Source organism: Sorex araneus, chromosome 1 (assembly GCF_027595985.1).
Source record: "Sorex araneus isolate mSorAra2 chromosome 1, mSorAra2.pri, whole genome shotgun sequence".
Lineage (NCBI taxonomy): Eukaryota > Metazoa > Chordata > Mammalia > Eulipotyphla > Soricidae > Sorex > Sorex araneus.
Window position 1 is genome coordinate 212518492 of NC_073302.1, and position 13427 is coordinate 212531918.

General features: G+C 37.5%; 1 protein-coding gene across 1 annotated transcript in view; it reads right to left on the reverse strand.

Moving 5' to 3' along the window:
* Positions 1–668: 668 nt before the first annotated feature.
* The window catches only part of ARHGAP15 (Rho GTPase activating protein 15), a 696849-nt gene continuing 684090 nt past the window's right edge, over positions 669–13427 (reverse strand). The window contains exon 13 of the mRNA XM_004614082.3: positions 669–1027. Within this exon, the coding sequence (XP_004614139.3) occupies positions 856–1027 (172 nt within the window). The 3' untranslated portion in view covers positions 669–855. The remainder of the gene's footprint in view (positions 1028–13427) is intronic.

Genomic DNA, 13427 nt, shown 5'->3' on the forward strand with positions numbered 1-13427 from the left:
TACACAGTTTGATGATGATTCAAAATGGATGTTAACATTAAAAGCGAGCAGTCATGCAATTCCTATATAACATAAGGATCAAACTTGCTGGGCACTAATTTTGCTTTTAATTTATCAGACGTGGTGTTTATGGGCCCGCAAATATTATATAGTTAAAATGTGCATTAGCAAATATTTTGTGATGTTATATTTCTTCAGGAAATTTGCCATTCAAAATTTAGTATGTAGTTTTGCATTTTCCCATATAACATGGAGGATAGATGCATTAAATTGACATATACAAAAATGTTCTTGAAAGGTGAAACATGTCTATTTGGGTTGAGAACACAAGTTTTCTTTATGTCATTTAAAAAATGATCAATTTTGACTTCTTTCTTCACTCCACACTTAGACAATTTGGATGAGCACATGGCCAGGCAACGTGGATAGTGAGATGGGTTGTGTGTGCATGTACCCCTATTCTGAATCACACTTACATTCATTCACATATTTACAAAGTTTCAGCTACACACCTATTGATTGAGAATAGCAGTAAATCTCGATGTTCCAGGTCTGCGCTGTACTCAGCACATTACTGATGGTGTGGAACACTCACAATGTACTCACAGAAGCGCCGAAAGAGACGGCATTGGAAGGGTTAATGCAGCACACATATAGGCAAATATTGTCAACTATTTTATTCAAATGTTTGGAACTTAAACACAAAATCATCATTAAGTTTTCACAAAATGAGGCATCTGTCGCTTGAAAGGCAAAAAAATATTTCAGAAATATGTTTACAGAAATGTAAAAATATTAGGCATCAAGACAGATGTGAACACATTCAGTGACTTGTCTTGTCTGTCAGTCTTCCTCTCAGCTGAAGATCTGACTGTACTCGCTCAGCATGAGCTCTGCGATCTGGTTCTGGTACACCATGTGTATCGCCATATCCCCCATTTCATTTTCAGCTCGCAGAAGGGTGGGTCCAAACACAATCCCTAAGCTCTGTGTGGACATGAGGTTTTTTGAGGCGTTGGCCACTATCCTGTGGAAAGAGAGTGAAAAAAATTGTTAGCCTCACTGCAATTTGAAGTAAAATTGTAGCTACTTTTGAATCATAAAGTTTTGTATTCTTGAATTTGTTCATTTTCTTTTCCTTTTCAATTTTACTTGAAAGAAGAAAATAAAGGATAGTGATTGGTTTTGGAAAAAGAAAAAAATGACTTTTAGTTTCTGAACAACAGTACTTACCACAAAACTTACCGACCTCCTATTTTTTTCAGGCGTTTCTGTATGGCAATAGGACTTGTGAATTCTTACAGTAATTCATCAGAGAACTGTCACTGTCATCCCATTGCTCATCGATTTATTCGAGCGGGCACCAGTAACGTCTCTCATTGAGAGACTTATTGTTACTGTTTTTGGCATATCCAATACGCACGGGTAGCTTGCCAGGCTCTGCCTTGCGGGTTCGATACTCTCGGTAGCTTGCCGGGCTCTCCGAGAGGGTGGAGGAATCGAACTCGGGTCCGCCTCATGAAAGGCGAATGCCCAACCGCTGTGCTATCAGTCCAGCCCTACAGTAATTCATAAGGAGAAGAAGTTATTGTTTTATACCACCTTTCATCTCTGTAGTATCTAGTCATTGGGCACACTATAATGCTCATGGAATGAATGAATGGATCTTCATATATGCGTATATATATATATACATATATATATGAGATGGGAAACATTGTTGTTGAGAGTTATAAAGATCCAGCTCTGAAGGTCTTATAATCAATGGAGAAAAAAAATGGTAGACTTGCATAAAATATGGAAGAATCCACATTTTAAAAATATGTTTGGTTGTGATGAAAAGCAGACAAAAATCAAGGAAAAGTGGATTGTTCAGTGATCAGAGTGAGTTAATTGTTCCTAACAAGTGCTAACTGGGATATATTTTGTAAAGAATGTAACTTCTGAGACATTTAGGTGTATGGCACAATTCTAAATGTCTCCATTCATCTTGGACAATTTAGCTCACACCTAAATAAAATGCAGAATCCTGTAGCATTTGCACAAAAACTGAGCCCTTTTAGAATAAAATAAATGTTTCCTGGCTGAGGACTATATGGAGATCTGGAATACCAATGAAAAATTAGGATGTGGTTTTACGAATGGTAACACCTAACTTGCCTTAACACAGGACTGAGAAAGAAAATAATGTCCAATTCTTGGGATAGGGACATTAAAAATTGGTGCTTATCTTTATCGTTCAAGCCTGTTTACATATATATTTAAATTAGAAAGAGAGGGGTCTTAGTGAAACTACGGAAGTTGGGATAGCATAGGTGCTTAGAATATTGAAGTGTACTTGACCAGACATTACATACTAGAGAAATATAAGCAAAGAAAATAAAGTGTGCTAGAGAAATGTTTTATTTTGGAATATGGCAAGACTTACTGGACTTCAGAAGAGTCTTGTTTGCCCTATGAGGGACTTCACAGTCTCTAGTCCCTTCAAAAGCCCAAATTTCAGGTGGTAACTGTCCATTAAGACCATAAAATTTAACACTATTGCCAATATGCTATCTTAATTGCTATAATAAAAACAAATGAAACAAGCAAGTAAATGGAAACTGTCTAAATCTTGAATTTAGATTCAAGAGAGCACATATTCTCTGCCAGAAAAACTGAGAATGGCCAAAGTCATTCATTTATGCCTTCTTTCAGTATAAATTCATAGCCAGCAAATGTACTTGGCCCAGTTAATAGCAAGGCTAGCTAACAATGGTTTGAGGCCACTTTATCATCTCATTCAGTGCTCACAACAATTCATCTAGATAGTAGCATGTATTATCAGGCTCATTTTACAAATGGAAAACTGAGGCCAAGCGTGGTGAAGTGGCATTGCCACATAACTGGGATGAAGGGAATCAGGACTGGAGGAATAATAGGGCAGGGGCTTGGAACAGCTGCTTTGCAAGCAAATGGTCATGAGTTCAAGTGCTCAGAACCAAGCAGAATCCTGGAAGTTCTGTGGTTTCAGTTTGATGGCTCTGAGGCCAGAGATTCCCAGGGCTCGCAAGTGATTTCTGGATTCAGGGACTCACCAGGAAGCACTGCATCTGAAAATGTATGTGCGGGACATGGCCCTAAAAGGTGACCTATGGAGAGTTCCAGCAAGCACTTCAACCGTAACTTGTGTACCTTAACAAAAAAGTGACACCCATGTGCACATGCCCGGGCAATGACACTAAACGTGTAGAAACCTTGATGAATGCTGTGGCCCAGTGGGAGAAAACCACAAGCGGAGGTGTGATCCCTGACAAGCACCACCCCTGAAAGCATGCAAGCACCACAGCTAGGTGTGTGTGCAACCCTTGGTCACTGCAAAATCAATGAAGGGAAGGGGAGAAAGGAAGGAAATTGAAAAACCAAAACCAAAACAAAAATGAGGCCACTGGGTCCCACCACCCATCATTCTGTGGTATGCCATGACTCCTAACAATGGAGATGATTTTCCACACTGCATCCTTCACATGATTATCTTCACGAGAATATCTCTCAAATTGTGATTGGTAACCTGGCTCCAATGATTTTTTACAAGCAAAAGGACTCTCAATGTTGAACTGAATAAGATGTTCTGTTTCATATTTTCAGTCTTCTTCATCAAATGGAGAGCCTTTGTAGTTGTGAGAACTGTTGGCATGGCTACGTTGTTGGAGGAATTCTCACACTTTTAGAGTACCACTGAGTGATCTGAGACTTTACATCAAAGATTTTCTTTGGAATAGAAGAAACTAAGCCACTTTGTCATGCATTTACCCAAAATCTATAGAATGATTTAAATATTCTCTTACATAGAGTAGGGTAAATTTGCATGGGTCTTTGCTTTCTTTTCATATCTATTTACTTCCATTTATTTTCTTGTGAGCTTCCTTGGTGATTTTACTATAAAAGTTCAGAGACTCTAGGCAGGGCAAAAGTGAGATCAAAAACAAGACAATATTGAAAGTATTAAGGTGAATAACTGATAAACACTTGACCAACAGAGTAGAAGATCATTAGGACCTGTATTTCTGGGATACTGGAAGAGAAAAGGATCACGTAAAGATAGATTGAAGATGAATTTGTGTTTTCCTATGTGGCAATGGCTATAGTTTCAGTTGCTAGCAGGAATAGTGAGAGTTGGAATAATGACAAGTCAGACTTACAAAGGTAAGGTCAAGAGCCAATTATAAAGAAGGGCAGGGTGGCTCTAAGTAAATTATTGGTGTAGAAGCTAGAAGAGATCTAGAGCATTTGTGCAAACTTGGGTGAGTTATGGATTGACTTAGTTCTCAAGGACATATTAGAAAGAGCAGGTAGGTCTTAAAGACATGAAGGGTGAGAAAAATCTCTGAAATGGGGCTAGACTCTTTCTTAATTTTCCAGAGTTTTTAACATTTTTCTTTTTCTGGAACAGGTCTTGTCTTAGAATTCAGAGCAAGGTCAAATAGGTGGAAACCAAGGCATAGTTTAAATAAATTGAAGAATAGAGTAGAACAAGAGTGCCAGAGCTCATCTTAGGCAGCGTTTTTATAGGTTGGGTGGCAGGTCATAGATGAGAACTCCCAAAAAGTCCTTCTGCTAAGGCAACAGTTTCCCAAGTTTCTTTATGGGTAAATGTTTATTTTATGCTCTTGAACATGTGTAAATATGGAGGATTCATGCCATTTTTTCCATCTTGCATCTTCTGTGTGCATTTCTCTGCACGCTTTCTATATTATTTTAATAAAACCAACTTTCATTTATGAGTGCTTTAAAGTAAACTTTTACCAAAAAACTATAGTTTTCTATTATTGTTATATTTATATTCTTCAGATGAATACATTAGCAGCATGAATTGATCTCCACTACATTGGGAAAATCCAGTTGTTTGCTATAATTGAAAAAAATGGTCAAGCATAATAAAGAAAGTCAAGACACTGGGAGGGCTGGAGCGATAGCACAGCGGGTAGGGCGTTTGCCTTGCATGCGGCCGACCCAAGTTTGAGTCCTCTGTCCCTCTGCAGAGCCCGGCAAGCTACCCAGAGTGTCTCGCCAGCACAGCAGAGCCTAGAAAGCTACCTGTGGCATATTCGATATGCCAAAAACAGTAACAAGTGTTACAATGGATACGTTACTGGTGCCTGCTCGCACAAATTGATGAGCATCGGGATGATAGTGACAATGACAGTGGGAAGACACTGTGATGTGGGACAGGGGAGATAGCTCAAAGTGCTGTAGTGTGTGCCTTGCAGATGTGAAGCCAGTATTTGATTTCTAGGATGCAAAGTTTCTCAAACATTTCCGAGAAGAACTGAAGGCCCCTGACCCTTCTAAGATACGACCTTGGTGGCCCCAGCACCAATGGACAAGGTCACTTGTCAGGTCTGCTTGACCAAGTAATGCTCAGTGGTTACTGGGCTTTATGGCTTCATTTGGGAGATGCACCCCACTCCAAAAGAGAAATTCCTATGTGTATCATATAGAACACAAGCTATCTAACTTATTCAGGCTAGTTATACAATATGTTTGTGTATACGTGCATGTTTCCATATATATGTGTGCAGTATATTTATTGACAATGAACATTCTGAATATAACCAGCCAGCAATTGACACATTGAAGAAATCTATCCATACTTTCTTTTTTAATGAGGTTATGCTTCAATAGTGCTCAGGGGCTGGGGTGCTATAGGCCTACACCCAGAGGTGCCTGAGAGATCATTCAGAACTGGGGATAAAACACAGAGTCTTGCAGCTAAGCCCCTGCTCCACAACTTGAGCTTTTCACCCAGCGCTGATCAATCAAACTTTAGGTTAGAAGTGATGATGAAAGTGAAGATAAATTTGAGATAGAAGTCACCATCAGACTGTACAGTTTATGCGTAGAGGTAAATATCTTTTCATGCAAGTGTTTGAATTATATGAGATCCTTTTAAATAGAATGGGGATAAAGAATTCTGGCACAAAAGTTCCATAAGCAGAGGAAGTCTGGAAAAATATATTAATGCTGTTATAATCTTCATTATGCAAATGTGAATTTATATATCCCCTACCTCAATAGACTCTTAAATTGTTAAGTGGTTGATTTAGGACCACATAGGGAGCCAACCACAATTCCAAAATATAGCTGGAATACTATCCTGAAAAATTATTTAAACCTCATTTTATTTTACCTCAAATCAGTGAATATCATACTTCCTAATCTGACTGTGGGTACTAGCTGGGTATTGCAAGTGGCATTATTTCTGAAGGCTTAAACTCCTGAGACATATGTAGAGGAGAAACATAGGCCATTTAAAGAAATTGGGCTGGAGTGATAGCACAGCGGGTAGGGCGTTTGCCTTGCACGCGGCCGACCCGGATTCAAATCCCAGCATCCCATATGGTCCTCTGAGCACTGCCAGGAGTAATTCCTGAGTGCAGAGCCAGGAGTAATCCCTGTGCATCTCCAGGTGTGACCCAAAAAGCAAAAAAAATAAAATAAAATAAAATAAAATAAAATTTGTTAAAAAAAAAGAAATAAAGCCCTGCATGAAAAAGCAATCTAATATTTAGATGAAAACTCTCAAAAAAAGTATATCTACAATATCTTAAAAATGCCAGTTCTATTGTATTATTGGAGAAGAGAGTTCGATTCTAAAATTACATAGACTTTTCCATGGGTTTGGCTATAGATCCAGAACAACTACACTGTCACTGTCATCCTGTTGCTCATCGATTTCTTGAGTGGGCACCAGTAACATCTCCATTTGAGATTTGTTGTTACTGTTTTTGGCATATTGAATATGCCACAGGTAGCTTGCCAGGCTCTGCCATGCAGGTGAGATACTCTCAGTAGCTTGCGGGCTCTGTGAGATGGGCGGAGGAATTGAACCCAAATCAACCATGTGCAAGGCAAACACCCCACCTGCTGTGCTATTGCTCCAGCCCCCAGAACAACTTATCTAGAACAACTTTTGCTAATCTAAGTTCTGCAAAACACTCTGTGATATGCTTCACAAAAATCGATTTCAGAGTAAAATAAGTTTTGCGGAAAATTACATTCCATTTTTCTTCTTAGAAGTTTACATGACATGGTAGCACAGTAAAGGCTCTGAGAAGCTCAGCAGGAAACATTCCTGTAAACTCTATTTAACTCATGTCTTTTCTAATTTATTAGAAAGTCATGTCTTTGCTCCCCCACCCCAACAGGGATGTGTATTAGAAAATGTTGCTCTAGTACACTTTGCTAAAGGTTCATTAAAGAAGTCTGAGTGTACTACAGATTTCACCTTCCAGTGTCACCCTGGCTTGGGAAATCTACAGCAGCTAACGTAAATAGGTCACATTGTGGTTGCTTCAAGCAAGTTCCTTTCCTCTTGTAAGGTTTAGATCTTATCAAGTCTTAACCTCTGTGACAGTGTGACAAATCCCGAGCTATAATTTAACCAATTTTCAGCAAATAAATGAAACAAACATAACTTCTATGACAAAATAAAGGTCAAAACGTAAAAAGAACCTGTCTGAATGAGAATGGAGGAACAAAGGAATAGTTGTGTTATAGAGGAAGTGAGGGGGGTGGCAGACATTCTCATTTTCCTAGAAATTGCCCATCATATAGCAAAAACAGTGGAGGAGCAGGGATACTATATATATGTATATATACATAGATGTGTGTATATATACATATATATACAAAGTAAAATTTAACTTTATACATATATGTATATGTATATATACACACATATATGTGTATATATACATATGTATATATACACACATATATGTGTGTATATGTATATATACACATATATGTATATGTATATATACACACATATATGTATATGTATATATACACACACATATATATATGTGTGTATATATACATATATATATATTCTAGGTAGTGTTGGGTTGAGTGGTTGAGGTTGCTATCTCGGAGACAGAGGTTGCAGCAGCGAACTTCCATTGTACCCATTACTGCTGCTGATTCCATTCTAGAATCAGTCCACAGAAGTGAAGCTGTGTATGTGGTAAAGAGCTGCAACACTCAAGACATCTGGTGGTTAGCATGCTAATCTTACCATACATAAGAATCTGAAATTAGTCAGCTCAGCTGCACCAGTTGAAAATCAATGTGCAGTGAACTGGTAAGTAGACATGAAGGTGCAAAATATTTAAATTTTTATAGCAATATTTTAGAATTTCTCTACGTATTTATTTTAACCATTGATTAATAAGAAATACATTATAGAAAATAATACTCCATTCTAAATTTATAAAAAACTAGAAGTTTGGTACCTGTGAAGCTTGACTAATAGAAAAGAATATTCAGGCTGAAACTCATTGAAAAAAAAAGTTATTTATTAATACTGCTTACTTTATAAAGCCTGGCAAAAATAATTAAGATTTAAAAAAAAATTGTTCACAAAATGCCACTTGATATATACATTGCCAAAGCAACTATTGAACCACAAAGTAAAATTTAAGTTTATAAAATCTTGTGAAATGGGTAAGAATTCATGTTCTGCCAAGAGCTGAAAAAGTGATATACAGTTTACAGCATAAAAAGGGGAGGAAATGCCAGAGTTACTTTTTGTTGGGCCCAAATGGAAGGAGCAATGATCCATCAATTTAAGATTATTTTAGGAGCAATCTATAATCCAGTGCTACAGATGTTGGACCCCACACAAAAAAATCCTCAGTCTGTGCCGGGTAAGTTTTTCCAAAAGTGAGTTAAATTGCTAACTCAAAGAATTTCTTAGTTGCTTAAAATCACAGCCAAATGACTCAAACTGAAAGAGAGCCTTACTATAAAATTCAAAATTAATGCTGAATTAAGAAGACCAAAGCATTTAATAATAGCCCATCTCTGAAGAGATAATGTGAATGCAAACTTCCTTTTAAGTTTATGCTTTGCTGTTACCATAGTGATTTGTAAAAGAAGTTGAAAGCCACATAACTGCCTGCAGGATAACTCTCCTTATGGACATGTATTAAAAAGCTGTTTCCTTTTCTATCCCAGGAATGCTGTGATTTTCCAACACACACACACCTCTAGTTCAGTTTAATTTAAAACAAATAAGTACAATGGTAAATGTATTCCTTCCACCAGGTATTTGCAAAAGATACCACTTTGACCACTTCAAAGAGAGGCTGTTTAAAACATGATACTTTTTCAATGTGCTCACCTGGTATTCTCATGTGCTAAAACTATTAATTATTTTTGCAGTGCTGGGAGTTCAACACAGGGTCTTACACATGCAAGGCAAGTAATTTACTGCTAATCACCAATCCTGCCCTTACTAAAACTGCTCTGAAGGACATCCACCATCACCGTATTCTAGCCTACACTTATGCTACATAAACTATAGTGCTGTTTATGTTGGAATTTTTTATGAATCATGGAACTTGGAAGAGATTGCACCTTCTTTAAAGCCATGGCTGTATGTATCACTGTATCACTGTCATCCTGTTGATCATTGATTTGCTCGAGTGGGCACCAGTAATGTCTCCTTTTCTCCTAGCCCTGAGATTTTAGCAGCCTTTCTTTACTCGTTCTTCCCAGTGGTGCCGCATTGGAGGCTCTTTTAGGATTAGGGGAATGAGACCCATCATTGTTACTGTACCTGGCATATTAAATACGCCAAGGCTCTGTTCTGCCTGAACAATGAACATAGGAATGCAAATTCATATATTATATTGAGGAAAACATAGTTCTTCAATCTAGGGGAATTTTCAATACTTGAATGCCCCTGCCACAGGACAAACAAATATAAAGAAAAATAAATAAAGCGGGACTACAACAAATTAAGAAACTTCTGCAGGGGAACTTCCGGTGGCATGAGTAGAGTGTGGTCTGAGTTTGAGTTTTTTTCCCTGTAAAAGATTGCTTCAATCTTGTGGAGTAAGTGGAATAGGAAAATGCAGGCTGAAAAAAGAATAAAGAATGTCCCATAGCAGGAACTCAGCAAACTTACACGTATTCTTAAACTAGATACTGATGATTTAATGAAAGACGTTCTAGAGATAGTAACTATGGTGGTACCACAAAGTTGCCAAAATGATTAAATGTGCAGTAAAAGATGAAAAAGATGACATGGAAATGGAGATTCATGGTAAGAGAAACGAAAAGGATCTTCTAGACCAGCATGGACAGTACCCTAGATGGATGAACCAGAGGCAGAAGACTTAAGACAAAACAAGAGAGAAAGAAAGGCAAACACAACAAAAGCAGTTAAGGTATGGACTGAGAGTCTCTTAAAAAACTTCACAGATTTGAGATAACTCAGATTTTAAAACTTTAAAACAGTTTTCAAATATAAAAATCTTGTTTTGGGGGTCAGAGATAGCACAATGAGTAGGGTATTTGCCTCGCATATGATTGAACCGGGTTCAATTCTGGGTACCCCATCTGGTTCCAGGAACCTTCCAGGAGTGATCCCTGAGCACAGCTGGATGTGGCACACACATACACACAGAGAAAAGTGCTTGGCTCTTGGGTTCAGGAGAGTACAAATTTTAAGGTGCATGTCTAGTATATAGCCATGACCCTGGTTTTAATCCTGGAACCACATATGGTGGTCTCTCTACTTCCCAGTAAGGCCAGGTGTGATCCCTGGGCAATACCAGATGTGTCCCAGTCCCCATTGTGGATCTTGCATGTGCATCTTTTTAATGATGTTTTTGAGCTTTGATGTCCTTTAATTTAAGTGCAAATATCTTTTCTTTCATATACTTTTAAGGCTTCCAATAGTAGAAAAAGACCAAATTCATTAGTTAATGTATATTTTTACTCTCAAATTTCTAGATGGAATATTAATGTATGCAAATCAATGTGATTTATATTACAGGTTGTAGAACATCCTAAGAACATTTTTATGTTCACTTTGTTATGTAACCTATGTTTTTCAGCATGTATTTTATTTATGGAACATGTATCATTATTATTATTGCTGTATGTATATTCATTTTTTTTCAAATATTGTAAAAGCAGAAGAGCATTCAAAGACATATTCTATTTAATATGAATGTATATCAAAGTGGCTCTTCACTGGTAAACTAACTGTTAAACTTTCTATTTTACATTTAAACGACAGATCAATACTGGTAAGGCTGGCAGGATCACTTAGCATTTCCCAAGTAAGTTAACCAGTATGATCCTAAATTTCAATTATTGAAGTATTCTGATATTTTTGCTTTTAAAATACCCTGGAGGGGTGGAGGAAGTTATCCAGCTTATACTGATTATAATTTATAGGGCTAGTTAAGGTGCTTACTTGGCCTGTGGTATACCTTGATTCTCTTCCTATCATGACCTGGACTCCCAACCTATAGGTAGCTCTGAGGCCTCCAAGCACTCTGTGATGGCTTGGTTCGAACCCTGGCACCAAGGGCCCAAGTAATACCACCTTATTATGTGTTAATTTTGAACCGCCAATCCCCTGATAACTTTTTGGAGACTACCACAAAATAATAACTTTTAAGTCATATGTGTGTAATTCTTTCAAAACTCATTTTGGATAATGAGTTTATATGTAGTTTTGTATTTTTAACTCACATTCCTATTCATTGCACTTATTAAATAATCTTTTTCACTCATTTCAATGAAGTACAATGAAACATTTCACTTATGTGCTATTTCATAATTTTATTGATTGGACTTTATGGAGATATCTTTAAGGATCTTTAAAACAATAATTAGAATATTCATGTAAAAATATTAATAGCCCACAGGCTTCATATGTCTCATATCTGGTGGGATTATATATTGTCTGAGGTGACAATAATCACAGAACAAAGAGTGTTGTGCTGAATGAAGCTAATCAGAAGAGAGGGACAGATACAGAAAGATCCCTTCCATCTGTGGGATATAAGGAAATATAATAGAAACAACAAATGGCCAAAGGTAAAGGAAATGAGAACTAGTCTACAGAACTGAGCTTACTGAGGGCAGGAAATCAAGGTGCAGGCACAAAACTAGGGGTGTGTAGGAGGGTACACTGAGGCAATGCTGAAAGGAAGTGGACACTTGTGTGGTGTTGGAATATTGTATGTATGAAAACCAATTATTAACAGCAGTGTAAATCATGGTTCAACCAATAAAAAAATCATTGTCAAACTCTTACATAATACCTAATACCAAAATGAATATAACAGTGGTAATCATTTGTTAAATGTTATGTTCTGATCACTGTGTTTCAAATATATCACTACAACAAAGGCATGTTTAAAATTGCTTTAATCTCTTTTCAGAAATAAAATAGGTACTATTTTAAATTTTATTCTTGTGAAGATTATATTACAAAAAATATTAAAAATTTCAATAGTAGTGACTAAAGCACCCACTGGCTATCATAATCAGTTACTCAATGTAACAAACATTCATAAAAATCTGTTGATCACCCTACTATCTACTACATCTTAAACTCTATTCTGGATGTTGGGGATAGTGCTGTGATTGAAATAGACAGTGACCTTGTCTATTTGAAGTTTCAATTTAGTGTGAGAACCATACCATAAACAATAAACTAATAAGTATATAATGTGATTCCAGGCACTAATTTATTTCAATAAAATCTAAAAGGAGTCCAGAGACTCCATGAAACAGAAAAGTCCCAATCACCTGGATTTTATAACCAGAGAATGTTTACTTAGTATGGGTGGGACGATATAATAAACTCTCATGAGGAGAAAGAGATTAGAAGTACTGGGGATAGTAGTCAGGGTGTTTAGAAAGTCTTCTCTAAGGAGGGGACACTTTGAAATGCATCTGATTATTTGCATATACCAGCTGGGTAAGAATTCCAGCTTTGGAGAGGCATTTTTGATCAGCACTATTGGGAGAGTTGAGAGTATGTGGCTGACATCAGGTGGTTTGAAGCAAAGGATGGTGGTAAACCTTTCCGAATATCCCTCTGCAGGGAAGAATTACCCACCTCAACATGTCAATAGCTGCTGTTGAGAAACCTTGCCTCATGCTGAAATAGGAATGCTCAAGCTTCTCAAACTACACTATTCAAGAGAGTCATTTAGAAGAAGCTGTGTTGAAATATTTGTTCGAGTTCTACCCTTAGATTCCAGATTCAGTAAGTCTGAACATAGACTTGAGAATATTCACTCCTCACAAATTCCCAGGGGATGACTCTGATGGTCGGGTGCCCACACTTGTAGAATTCACAATTCACAATAAGTTTTGGCTCTTTCCTCTGCTGTCACCTCTTCTCTCTCTCTCACACACACACACTCTCTCTCTCTCTCACTAATAATGGTGGTGATGTTTGGGCCACACCAGGCTGTGCTCAGGGCTTACACCTGTCTCAGTGCTCAAAGATTAATACTGGCAAGGCTGGCAGGACCATATGTTGGGGCAGGGACCAAACCTAGACCAGTTACATACAAGGCAAGTGCCTTATCCACTATACTCTCTGACCCCTTTGCTCTCTTCTTAAA